The 13,749-nt window shown below is 37.2% G+C and overlaps 1 protein-coding gene across 3 annotated transcripts in view; it reads left to right on the top strand.

Moving 5' to 3' along the window:
- Positions 1-13,173, top strand: part of ADAM10 (ADAM metallopeptidase domain 10) — a 120,915-nt gene extending 107,742 nt beyond the window's left edge. For all 3 annotated transcript variants that reach the window (XM_040968960.1, XM_040968961.1, XM_040968962.1), the window contains 3 exons: positions 348-568; positions 9,479-9,605; positions 10,916-13,173. In XM_040968960.1, coding sequence (XP_040824894.1) covers positions 348-568; positions 9,479-9,605; positions 10,916-11,010 — 443 coding nt within the window. In that variant the 3' untranslated portion in view covers positions 11,011-13,173. The remainder of the gene's footprint in view (positions 1-347; positions 569-9,478; positions 9,606-10,915) is intronic.
- The last annotated feature ends 576 nt before the right edge of the window (positions 13,174-13,749 follow it).

Raw genomic sequence — 13,749 nt, 5'->3', positions numbered from 1 at the left:
GTGTCCTCTTGAGAAAATTTATGGTAGAGCATAACATTATATCTTTAGCATTGTGGTACCTGCAATGTTTTAAAAATGACAACTAAATAAGACATAACTGGCCTTATGATAGTAATTTCTATTAACACTGTTAGAATCTTTTAACATCTTTGTAGGCATCAAGTCTAGGAATGTTGGTTGTTTATAACATTTAAGATAAATTACTAATGATGTTACCTGTTCTAATTAATGGAGATCTGTGTAATGTATCATGATAATGATTTTAGGCAGTTTCTTTCCCTTTCTCTTTTCCCAACTGGCCCTTAGGAAATATGATCTTCAACTTATATTTGGCACTTCTTTTCCAGTGGAGCCATCAACTTGTGCCAGTACAGGGTCTATGCAGTGGAACAAGCAGTTCAATGGTCAGACCATCACCCTGCAACCTGGATCCCCTTGCAATGATTTTAGAGGCTACTGTGATGTTTTCATGCGGTGCAGATTAGTAGATGCAGATGGTCCTCTAGCTAGGCTTAAAAAAGCAATTTTTAGTCCAGAACTCTATGAAAATATTGCTGAATGGATTGTGGTAAGTATAGTTTTTATTTATAAAGAGACCTTAAAATGCTTTGATCTTAATTTTACTTGGCTAGAGATCCCTGATGTAGGAAGAAAAAAAGTCACTTCTTTCCTGTTATATTAGGATTATTTTATCTGAAGACTTAAATTTTAAATATCCTTGGTTATTATTTCCTTCTTAAATGATTAAAATCTCCACCTATGTGTCGTTCACAAATTGATTAGTAGGCAATGGGGAGTCATTTTGTTTTACTGTACTCTAGTTCATTTCCTAGATGAATCGCTTTCTGTTGGTCTATATAATTATAGAGAATGTTTATGAAACTATTTTTTTGAGCTTTATTGGAAGGGCTTACTTTTTGTATTTCTCCCTTTTTTGAAGATACTACATAGCCAACTGTGGGTTCTACTCTGCTTAATAGGAAAGATAAAAGAGAAATTGTGATTTTTCTGAATTTTTTTTTCTTTTCCTCTCATATTTCAGTATTATTTCTGGGTCTTCATTTTTCTTTGTGATAGGAATATTGGACAGGGTGAGGTGAGATACAGAGCCTTGTGCAGATCTGTTAATAAATATTCATCCAGATGAAGCTGTTGAACTGTTTTATTTTTAAGCCACATTTCTCCAACTTGTACAAACATTGAATTAGTTGAAATAGCCTCGACAGTTTGCTGAACAACTGTCTCAACACACATAAGTGTTCAAACTCTCTAAGTAATTACATTAAAATACTCTCAGGAAGCATGTAAGTGATATGGTTGAGAATATGCTGTCTCTGAACTGAATAAAGTTTACTACAAAATCTGACTTAGAACTCAGACCCCCAGATTTCCCAGTTTCTTTTGTGTGTGTGTGTGTGTGTGTGTGTGTGTGTTCCTTTGGTTTGAACTATACCTTAAAAACACACAGCAGCCAGTCTAGCATAATGGATCAACTGGCTAATCCTTCCCCTACAAGCACAAGGACCCTAGATGTCCCATATTCCAGTATGTCCCAGCTGTTCCATTACTGACTGAGCTTTCTGCCTATGGCCTAGGAAAGCAGTGGAGGATGGCCAGAGCCTTGGGGCAAGGTACCTGCATGGAAAGCTCGGAGGAGGCGCCAGGCTTGAGATTGTCTCAATTCTGGCCTTTGTAGTCATGTGGGGAGAGAAGCAACAGATGGAAGGTCTCTTTTTCTCTGTAAATATCCCGTTCCAATTTAAATAAATCTTAAAACAGAAAAGAAATAAGAGCCCACAAGATTTTGTGTGAGTGGGATGACAATCTTTTGGGATACTTTAATGACATTGCATATTACAAGTTTTGTAGTTATTTCCAACATTAAAGGGGTATTCATTATCCACTGGGAGAATAATACTTTGAATGTTAGAATATGTAACTTTCTGATATATGATTGACTATGCAGTAGGGAAATTGTTGGAACTAGATTTAGGAGACCAAATTTTAAATCAACTAACTGTACAGTTGACTTAAGTATCCTTTAAGATATTATATGTTTTTATGTTCATGTGATTGGTGCATAGTAGATAGTCGTTGAGTACTTGTTAAGCCAAGTGCTTCCTGGCATCATGGAGTAGTGGAATTAGAGAGTTTGGGTCATTATTCTGGCCTGAATTTTGTTTTTCTTAGTGACAGAAGATAAATGTATGTATGTTTTTATTATTTTCCATGGTTCAGCTTTGTAAATATAGGTATTGCTCCCACCATTTTCTCCCATATTATCCTAGTATTATAGTCCTTTAGTAGAAGTTCCAAGTTTAACATTCTGCTACTTAAGTATATGTGACCCGCATTTGTCAATTTGTGACTTCAGGTGTATTTTCTTCTTTTCCTCCGTCCAAGCAGAGAGGAAGGGGAAAAAAATTGAATGAGTGAGAAAGCACTATCTTTCATTTGCTGATTTGTTCCCCAAATGGCCAAAATATCTAGGGCTGTACACCAAGCCAAAGCCAGCAGTTAGGAACTCGTTCTGGTTCTCCCATGTGGGCGGCAGGGACTAAAAGTTTGGGTCATCTTCTGCTCTTTCCCAGGCTCATTAGCAGAGAAGCTGAGGCCCAACTTGGACTCCAACATGGAAGTGCCACACACAGTGTGAAAGAGGTGGTTTCCCAGCTCTCCTTCCTAGTGGCACATGCCTGATAGCATTCTGTGTCCTGTCCATGCACAGCATTGTGACTATTCTCCTGCAGGACTGAGTAGGAGGAACCCTAACAATTCAGTCCTTTATGGCATGGGTGACTTACTGTGACTGCTTGTCATGGAAATGATATTTTCTTTTTTTTTTTTCTTTTTGTGAGAAAGAATTGTATTTCACAACCATGTTTACTTTTCTTTCCCTCTCTGTTTGAAAGAAAGAGTTAGAGAGAAAGATCTTTTGTCTGTTGGTTCACTCCCCAAATGACCACAATGGCCAGAGTTAAACCAAGCCGAAGCCAGGAGCCTATAGCGTCTTCTGGTTCTCCCACATGGATGCAAGGGCCATCTTTCTGTGCTTTCCCAGGCACATTAACAGAGCGGGATTGGAAATGTATCAGTGAGGACTTGAACCAGTGTCAATATGGGATGCTAGAAGCTTAGCCTGCTTAGCCACAATGCTGGGCCCTTGTATTTACTATATTTTCTGAATGCTATGTCTGGCCGTGAGATAATGCTTTTTTTTTTTTTAAATGATGCTTTGACTTTATGGAAATTGTTTAATTCTTGAAAAGTTGAGAGCATTCACCAGCAGAGCTTTGGGATTCTGTATAAGGATCTGCTCTCCTTTAAATGGGGGTGGAAGGCACCCATAGTAGCTGATGCATTTTGGATTTTAGTACACGTTTTCTTCTCTTGCAGAACACTGTCTTTTACCTTGATTTGGAGTTTGCCTTTTTTTAAAAATTATTTTCACAAATCAGACTTTCCCATTTATTCTTTCTCTAGTTTAATGAATCTAGGTATGAAGTACCTAGTAGTCTTTATGAATGAGAGATTTAGAGTAGTGTTTCTTAAGTGCTTCGTGGAGAACTAATTCCATGAGATCCTCTGCAGTTTTGGTAGAGTCACGTGAATCTGGAAAACATTGCTTATGATAGTCACTTCTTAGAGGTTTATGAGAAGTCCTGTAATAAGTATATCTTTTTAAACTAATTTGCCTAACTTAACTGACCACTGCAGTTCATGGAGGGCTGTTAAAACTCCTCTAAGTATTCTTAGAAGCCACTGGGGAGAGGTTGATTAAAAGCAGTAGTTCCTCATCCCGGTGGTACATGAGAGTCACCGTAGGGTGTAGGCTAATTATATCAGAATCTCTTCGGATGCAGCTTAAGTATCTGTGACTTTACAACTTTTCTCTAATTTTGATGCTAAGCTAGTTGGAAAGCCATTCCTCCCAACAGAAATTGGCACAGTATGGCCTATGGGCCAAATCTAGACCCTTGTTGATTTTTGCTTGACTCATAAGCTAAGAATGTTTTTACGTTAATTTTAAATAATTGAAAAAAGTTTTTTAAATCATCAAGACAATAGTCTTTTGAAAAGTTATGAAATTCAAATTCCCCATAAATAGCATCTTATTGGAACATGACCATGCTTATTCATTTATATATGTCTAACTGCTTTTGCATTTCAAATAGTTACGACACAGACTGTATGGTTGCACAAAGCTGCAAAACTTTATTCGGGATTTTTCCCCCCAAATTTAAGGCAGCTCTTTTTATTATTATTATTATTATTATTATTATATTTTTGACAATCTTTACATTGTTAATTAGGGTAAAAAGGTACAAGGGCTATAGGAAAGTGGGTAAGAGCATCATTTCCCTATTGTTTCCTTTATATATCTAAGGTAAAGGGAATATTGAGGGAGAAGCCCCCCCCCAATCTCCCTCCTCAGGTCCCGAATGTGGGGCATGTGCTGAGATCCTTGCTCAAGTGGTTTTGATAGTTGACCAGTAATGAATTGCTGCCAGTCTCACCACTCCAGGCACGAAGAGGTAGTTGAAGAATCCACTGATTGACATAGTCCATCATAGAGCCTCCATTTGTCCAGTATTTCGCTGCCAACATATAGCTGAGGTGATTGATTGACCTGTTCTGTCCTCTGTCTTTTCTTGGTTAGGGTTCTGTGTCCACCATTTCAATTGGGGACATGCCCAAAAGAAACATTGAGGTGTTCCCAGACCAGATTCTTGTATGTACTAGCAAGTACAGGGCCCAGCTCAGTCCATCACCCTGATCAGTTGGTGGTGGCAATTGCTGGGTTGGTTTTGTTTTCAGCCCCGCCTTCCATTGGAACCAGTGGGTGTTGCAGTCCAGCCTGGTTCTGCCCAGCACACACTTGGCCCTCACAAAAACCAGTGGGAGCTAAGGCAGCTTTTTTTTTTTAAAAAAAAGATTTATTTATTTGTTTATTTGAAAGTCACAGTTAGAGACAGACAGGCAGAGAGAAAGATCTTCCATCTACTGGTTCACTTCCTAAGTGGCTGCAATGGACAGAGCTGAACCAATCTGAAGCCAGGAGCCAGGAGTCTCTTCTAGGTCTCCCACACGGGCGCTGGGTCCCAAGGCTTTAGGTCATCCTCGACTGCTTTCCCAGGCTACAAGCAGGGAGCTAGAATAGCAGTATTGAACATCATCTATTTTTATCTTCAATTATTATTAACTTCTAGGGTTTTTTTTTCTTAGAGACTATTTTCATTTAACTTCAAGTTGTTAAGTATTACCATAGGCTGTGTTGTAAACTTTTGAATATCTATCTTTGTCTGCGTTTCATGTAACCTCTCTGTGTATGACAGGTAAGAGCCTAGCACAGGTCATACTCAATAAATGTTTTGAATGAATGATGTGGTCACTTTAGTTAACATTGACAGGTAGACAAATTGTAATCTTTTGAATTGAAATGTATTTTGCACTTACTAGTTTGGTTTATATTCATTTCCCTGATTTTATAGTATGTATATATAGAAGGAAATATATGTAATTTAGCATTTGACACACTCTGATGATTCTGTTTTAAACAGAGCATTAAAAACAAAACCAAGCAAGTAAAATGCTCTATCAAAAGTGGCAGTGCTTTCTGACATTCTCAGATACTCCTTGTTTTGTTTAGTTTTTCTTGGTATTTTCTAGCCACTGGCGTGTTTCATTTCTGCATACACTAAGTTCTGAAAAACTACTATGATGATGATTATTATTATTTTTAAAGATTTATTTATTTTTATTGGAAAGACGGATATACAGAGAGGAGGAGAGACACAGAAGAAGATCTTCTGTCTGATGGTTCACTCCCAAGCAGCCACAACGGCTGGAGCTGAGCCAATCTGAAACCAGGAGCCTGGAGCCTCTTCCAGATCTCCCATGCGGGTGCAGGGTCCCAAGGCTTTGGGCTGTCCTCGACTGCTTTCCGAGGCCACAGGCAGGGAGCTGGATGGGAAGTGGGGCAGCCGGGATTAGAACCAGCGCCCATATGGGATCCCGGGTGTGCAAGGCGAGGACTTTAACAACCACACTATTGCGCTGGGCCCTGCTATGATTATTATTAAAACATCTCAAATTTTAAGGCACTTGAGGTACGTAAGATGCTTAGAAAAATTCAGAGGAAGGCTGGCAGTACTGTACTAGAAGGAGCTGGAGGTGTTCAGTGGCCTGAGTACTGAGTTTCAGTAATTGTCTTTTGATTGAATTGGGGCTGGATCTTTTTAACCTTTGTTTTCTATAGTTTTGAACTGTGTCAACCAGGCTTTCTCTGTTCAGTCTACTACTCTTACTGCCATATTAGTTGCATTTTCCTTATTTTGGATCGTGTAGATACTAAACAACTGATTTTAGAGGTACCCCAAAGCACAGATTTTGTGTCCTGTCTCTTTTGTAAGAGCTATTTATCTGTGTTAGACAATCTAGAAATAGCAAATGTGTCATTAGAAGTATTTCAAGATCAGTATAAAATAATAGCTCACCTAGACTCATTTGTAATGATTTGTCGAGTGATGTTTTTCTTTTTGTTTGACTAGGTACTATATTGGAAAATATAGATTTAAGGACCTTAGTGTCGAATTTGGATAGAAAAGACAAAAATAGCTATCTAGAAAATATTTTCAGTATTGTATGCTGTTCTCACAGCAAGTGGGAGACCATATTGGGTAAGGTTTTTTAAGGGGGTTAAGCTAAAACTACAGGTGTAGAGACATTTGTGGAGACTGTAGAACTTGTCTCATTTGAGACTTTTGAGAATCCAGACTGTAATTGTTTGACATTTCCTTATAAATCTCCAGTATATTCATACACAGGTGCACGTGCGCTCACACACCCACATACACAAGTATTAATATATATACACGTACACATTTTGCTTTTCCATTGTCTCTTTCTGGAGCAGTTCATTTCTAAAAACCGTTAGGTAAGACCAAATAAAGGAAGTGTTCTCGACAGGTTGGGAGGCTTGTAAACAGTCCTGACCGCTGGAGTAGGGGTGACTGGCTTGAGGCTTCAGAGTGCAAGTGGGGTAAGAAAGGGACCTACATGGGAGGCAGGCAGTACAAGAGCTTCTTTTAGAAATAGCTGATTCCGGGCCCAGTGTGGTAGCCTAGTGGCTGAAGTCCTCACACCAGGACCTCATATGGTGCCGGTTTGTGTCCCGACTGCTCCACTTATATCCAGCTCCCTGCTTGTGGCCTGGGAAAAGTTGAAGGCGGCCCAACACCTTGGAACCCTGTACCTGTGTGGAAGACATGGGAGAAACTCCTGGCTCCTGGCTTCGGAATCAGCTCAGCTCTGACTGTTGCAATCACTTAGGGAGTAAAGCAGCAGATGGAAAATCATCTTTGTCTCTCCTCTCTGTAAATCTGACTTTTCAATGAAAATAAATAAATGTAAAAAAAGCAAGCAAGCAAGCAAGCTGATATCATGGCTGACTTAGCAAAAGAACAAGCAGAATCTTAGACTTATTGTTGTTATAGAAAGTAAGAAAGTGCTCAAAGGATGAGAGAGAGGAACACTTCCAGATGGCACAATGGGTTATAATCCATTGTATAAAACAGGGAACCAGGAGGGAATAAATAAACATAGGTACATTGAAGATTTGATGAAGAACAGGATGTTTACTTAGTTCCAAATTACCTTCCTACAAAATACTTACTGATTGCGGGAGACTTTATGTCAACTCTGACAGATAATACCTTGATTAAGTGAACAAGTTAAATTAGCATCACTAATAATGGAGTCAAAAATCAAATGTCACCCAGTAGGATGCAATGAGAGCATAGCACCTTTTCTGTGATATTCTTATCAAAGTTGTTGTGTGACCTGAATCAAATAAAGAAATAGAGAAACTCAAATTGAAGAATATTCCTGTATTAAAAACACTGTCCAATTAAGTTTATAAAAACCAGAGAAGGACGTGAAACCTTTCTAAGTGGAAGGACCCAGAAGAAACGTGACAGTAACTGTAGTATATGATTCTAAACTGAATGGTATTAAGTGATGGTTATGTGTCAGCATTAATTCACTGATTTTGATGATTGTGTTCTAGTTAACTAGGAAAACATCCTGTATTATGGAAACTATTTGCTAAAATGTTTGACAGTATGGTTCTAGCAGTTTCTCTCAAGTAGTTTGAATTTCTTTGAAAATAAAAAAGGAATAAACCATTATGCATATTTAAGAAATTAGTATCTTATCATAACATGCAACTTTAATTTAGTATCTGTTAATTTAATTACATCATCACTGTTGGGCAAAGAAGTTTGATATAAAACCACAGGAAATTTTCCTAAACAACATTTTGCTGGAAATAATTAGTGGTAACTTTGTGTATGTTAAAATAATCTGTGTTAAGCTAGCATTTAGACTTAAAGTTTCTAAAGTTACAAGTATTTTGTATGTTCATTAACACATGCTGTCTTAAAGTTTGAATTTCGGAATTATGAAATAGAATTTCTTAAGAATGAAAATAATTTTTTTTTACTGATAAGATCACACCAATTGGAAGGTTTTTGATTTGGCTTGATTAATTAAGTGTAAGTGAGAAGTCAGATTTTTGATTCCTTCTTAGATTGGGTAAAGTATACTTGTTGCTGCAATCTGTGCATTCTTCCATTTTTCATATTGTAAGAGTCATTAACCTATAAGTAATTGAGTGAGAAGAAAATCTGATACATTCAATAAAATGAAACTTAATAGTTATAACAGTAGTTTGGGTCCCAGATTCCAAGTGAAATAGTAGACGAGGAAAAGGAGACATCAAAAGAGGTAGAATTTCAGTGTTAACTTTAACTATGATAGTTCAAAACCAATTTAAGTTAAAGGATATTTTAAAAGTTATCCAGTATATAGAATTAAGAAACAATGATTTCAGCCACTTTTCCCTAACCCTCAATCCTTCCCACCCTGGTCAACCATGTAAACATCATTAAAATTAAAATTTAAAAAAATTATGTGCTAGTATAATTAAAGCAAGTTAAACACCTTATATGCCTTAAGAAGCATAAAAGCAAAGCAAAAAGATGTAGCCTGTAACAATAGGGGGCAGAAAATGAAGGAAATAATCAAGCCAGAAAATATTCAATACAAGGAAAATTACGGAATAAACTATATATAAGATGACTCCAGTTTTACATGTGTTTGTATGAGTGACAAACGTAGTTGCACATAGGAAAAAGACTGAAAGGAAAATAAGATTCAGTGGCTTCCTTTAGGAGATGATACTAGGGATGATTTTTGTTTTAACCTTTCTACTTTCATTAAGGAAATTAATTTGTTTGCGATTGTGTAAGATAAGTGATGTGTATACAGCTTCCAACTGGCAAATGTTCTTTTAAAATTAAAATGTAATGTGTATGGTTATCATTTGTATTTTGTGTAAGTATAGATTAAATATAAATTATGTAAATGTAGAAAATGTTATATAGCTTTAACAGTGCAAAAATTTGTTTATTTCCAGGCTAATTGGTGGGCAGTATTGCTTATGGGAATTGCCCTGATCATGTTAATGGCTGGGTTTATTAAGATATGCAGTGTTCATACTCCAAGTAGTAATCCAAAGTTGCCTCCTCCTAAACCACTTCCAGGTAAGAGGATTTGAGCAAGAAAAATGTCTGTGTAACTCACAGCTATTTAGAAATGTAACAGAATTTTACATGAGTTTTTAATAACTAACATTACAGTACTTTTGTTCTTGAAGATGGGGTTATTAAATGGTTGATTTAGTTAGTGTTTAAGTGTGCTTTTTAATCAATACTCTCAAGCTAATTTTGTGCTGATTTATTCTGAGTGTTTAAGAGTATGTATTAAAGGGCAGGTGTCTGTTACAATGGTTAAGGTACTGTGTGGGACGTTTCTCATCCCATGGCAGAGTGCCTGGATTTAACTCCTAGCCGCACTTCAAATTCCAGCTTGCTGATGTGAGACCACCTGTGTGGAGACCCTATGGACTGCTGGGCTCCTGATATTGGCCTCACCCAGCTTTGGCTATTATGGGTATTTGGAGAGTGAACTAGCACTCTTTCTCTCTGTGCGTCTTTTAAATAATAGACAACTAAATTTTTTGAAATATATATTTAGAATAGGAAAGCTTGAGATTTGCTTGTTACTTGTTTTCTTGTTTCATTTTGTAGCACAGTGCTATTTTTATTGTGGCAATTAAATTGTTTTTAAGTTATTGGCCTGTCTGCTTGAATAGTTGTGCTTCTGTTACTGATTTAAGAAAAAAATTAACTGGGATCTGGCAGTGTGGCATAGAGGCAAAGCCTCTGCCTGTGATATTAGCATCCCATGTGGACAGAAGTTGAGACTGCTGCTTCACTTCCAATACAGCTCCTTGCTCTTGAGCCTGGGAAAACAATGAAAGATGGCCAATCTGTTGGTTCATTCCCCCAAATAGTATTAATAGCTGGGGCCAGGCTGAAGTCAGGAGCTGGAAGCTCTGTCCAGGTCTCCCACACGGGGGCCCACATATTGAAGCTCTCTATGTGGGCATCTGGTTAAGTCATCTGTTCACACACTTCTCCTTTTGGCCCTGTCCCCAAAATCTGTGACATTAATGAGGTTTAATACTTGTGATTATTGGGCACTTCAAATATGGCTAGTCTCAGTTGAGATGTGCTAAGTTTCAAATATGTATTAGACTTTGAAGATATCATAAAAGAAAAATACTTTATTAATGTTTTGCTGATGACATGTTTAATAATATTTCAGCTATGTCAATTAAATGAAATTATTTCCTCCGTTTCTCTTTTCCTGCTTTTTATGTTATAGCTGTTTATGTGGCTCATGTTTTCTGTTGGGCAACACTGATCTAGAACCTTTCTTAGTGAAACAACAGCTTTGTTTTTAGAGCCAGGAGCTCACGGTACATCTACTTTGCATTTGTGATTCACAGGCACTTTAAAGAGGAGGAGACCTCCACAGCCCATTCAGCAGCCCCCGCGCCAGAGGCCCCGGGAGAGTTATCAGATGGGACACATGAGACGTTAGCTGCAGCTTTTGCCTTGGTTCTTCCTAGTGCCTACAATGGGAAAACTTCACTCCAAAGAGAAACCTATGAAATCATCATGTCCAGACTAAACCCTCACAAACGACAGTTGAAGAAAAATGGCAAGAGATCATGTCCTCAGACCAGGTGGAATTACTTCAATTTGAAAGCCTGAAAATTCCAATTTGGGGGAGGGGGGTGGCAAAGAACCCGATTTTCTTATGGACAGATATTTTTAACCTAATGGCACAAAGTCTTAGAATATTATTCTGTGCCCTGTGTTCCCTGTTCTTTGTTGCTGCATTTTCTTCACTTGCAGTCAAACTTGGCTCTCGATAGACTTTTATCACAAATTGAAATATATATATATTTTTTTCAACTGCCAGCCAAGGCTAGGAGGCCCGACCACCTCAACATTGGAGACATCACTTGCCAATGTACATACCTTGTTATATGCAGAAATGTATTTCTTACGTACACTGTACTTCTGTGTGCAATTGTAAGCAGAAATTGCAATATGGATGTTTCTTTGTATTATAAAAATTCTCCGCTCTTAATGAAAAATTACTGTTTAATTGACATACTCAGGATAACAGAGAATGGTGGTATTTAGTGGTCCAGGATTCTGTAATGTTTTACACAGGCAGTTTTGAAACGAGAATGAGTTTACCTGTTTCTTAGGATGGAGTTGGTTTAGATACTGGTTTTCCCTTTGTCCAGTGGCTGCTGTGAGCACGAGTGGTGGTGCCGAAGACCCCAGCGCAGTGCTGCGCAGACCAGCCACGAGCAGCGTTCCACTGCAGAGTTAGTTCCTTACGTGAATGTCTGATTCTGCTTACTTATTGTAAACTTTCTAATTCAATTCCATTTTTGAATTGGTAGGTGAAATTTTATTCATGCTTTGATAGAAATTATGTCAACAAAATGATTCTTATTCTTTGTAGCCTACTTATTTGTGCTTTTCCATATACCTAAAGTATGCTAATTATGCTTTTGTCTGATATGGGAAAGAAAAACTGTGTCTCTGTCAAAATATTTGAACAGTTTTTTTAGCATATCATCACTGATCATTGATAACCACTGCAGACGAGTGATTTGCTCAGCTAGTAGTTAAAATTGTACATAGCTCTTGTGATTTTTTTTCCCTAAAATGTTTTTAACAGTAATGAAGGTGAAACAGCACAATGTCCCATTCCAAATTTATTTTTTAAGCAGATGTAAATAATTGGCATTTTAAGAAAGAGAAAGCAAAAGCATTTAATGTAGTAACAGGCTTATTGCTATGCAGGAAATGGAAGGGGGCATTACAAAAAATTTTAAGCTTGTGACATATTTATTGCTTCTGTTTTCCAACTACATCACTTAAATAGAAATAAACAGCTATGATTTTCCTGGCTTCACAAAGGAGGAAAATTTAGGGAAGGCTGAAATGATTTCTGTGTTTTGGCTTTTTGTTTTCCTTTTTTCTTAAGAGTATAAGGTTTACACAATCATTCTCATAATGTGACGCAAGCCAGCAAGGCCAAAAATGCTAGAGAAAATAATGGGATCTCTTCCTTGTAAACTTGTACAGTATGTGGTGACTTTTTTCAAAATACAGCTTTTTGTACATGATTTAGAAACAAATTTTGTACATGAAACCCCAGATAGAGTATAAATAATTCTAAACAAACAAGTAGGTAGAAATGTATGAAATTGCTTTTAAATCATTTAAATGCCTTTGTTTTTGGACTGTGCAAAGGTTGGAAGTGGGTTTGCATTTCTGAAATGGTGACTTTTATTCTGCAAGAGTTCTCAATAACTTCTTGGGTGTGGTAGACTTTGGAACATGTACATTTTTTTTGCTTGTAATGTTATCCTGTGGTAGGGTTTTGGCAGGTGTACAATGCCCTATTTTATTTTGAGGTTTAAGTTAAATGTTTTCTGAAAAGAGATGCGTGCACTGAACTCTTTCCACTGCAAATCAAGGTGTGGTAAAAATGAAAGGATCAAGACAAATGAAATCTAATACTACTGTCAGTTTCATGTCCACTGTGTTTTATACAGTATCTTTTTTGTTCACTTTGGAAATTTTTACTAAAAATTGCAAAAAATAAAGTATTGTGCAAAGATGTAAGGTTTTTTGAAACTTGAAATGCATTAATAAATAGACTTGATGAAATCAACTTGAAGGTTCTATACTCTTTGAACTCTGGTAACTATCAAAGGAGGCTTCTCACCAGGCAGCTGCTCCTCTAAAAAATGAAAGATTGTTAAGCATAAAGGCGATGGTCTCTTCCCACAGAAGCATGGACACCTTACTGCTTTGTTTGGCGTCCACGTGGAAAATTGCCAATTAGATCTTTTTTATGTGTATATCTTACGCACAATGGACATTTGAAAAACACTAAACCAGTGTTTATTTGTTTTTAACTAGTATCCAGTGCTTCTCTTGGAAGAGCTGAGTCATTTTGGAGATTTGTGGTCTTTTATATGTGTTTTTCAAAAATTGTGAATGCTAAATATTGATTTATTATGACAGTCTGATTTTAGTAAGTATATAGGTGTTTTAAAATTTTGAACCATTTGAACCAGCATTTTTCTGTTTTGTGCGGTTCGTAGCAGATGGGGTAAGAACTGACATGTAATGTTGCCTTACCTAAACATTGTAAGCCTGCATTTATGCCCTGGTCACAAAATGTCCCCAGATTTTCTCTTTTCAGTTGAGACTGACTATAAATAAGTCATGTCTATTAAGTAAA

The sequence above is a fragment of the Ochotona curzoniae genome, unplaced genomic scaffold, assembly GCF_017591425.1.
Source record: "Ochotona curzoniae isolate NIBS_2020 unplaced genomic scaffold, NIBS_Ocur_1.0 scaffold_4701, whole genome shotgun sequence".
Taxonomy (NCBI): domain Eukaryota; kingdom Metazoa; phylum Chordata; class Mammalia; order Lagomorpha; family Ochotonidae; genus Ochotona; species Ochotona curzoniae.
The sequence above is the reverse complement of the archived record's forward strand: the minus strand, read 5'-3'. Positions and strand labels throughout refer to the sequence as shown.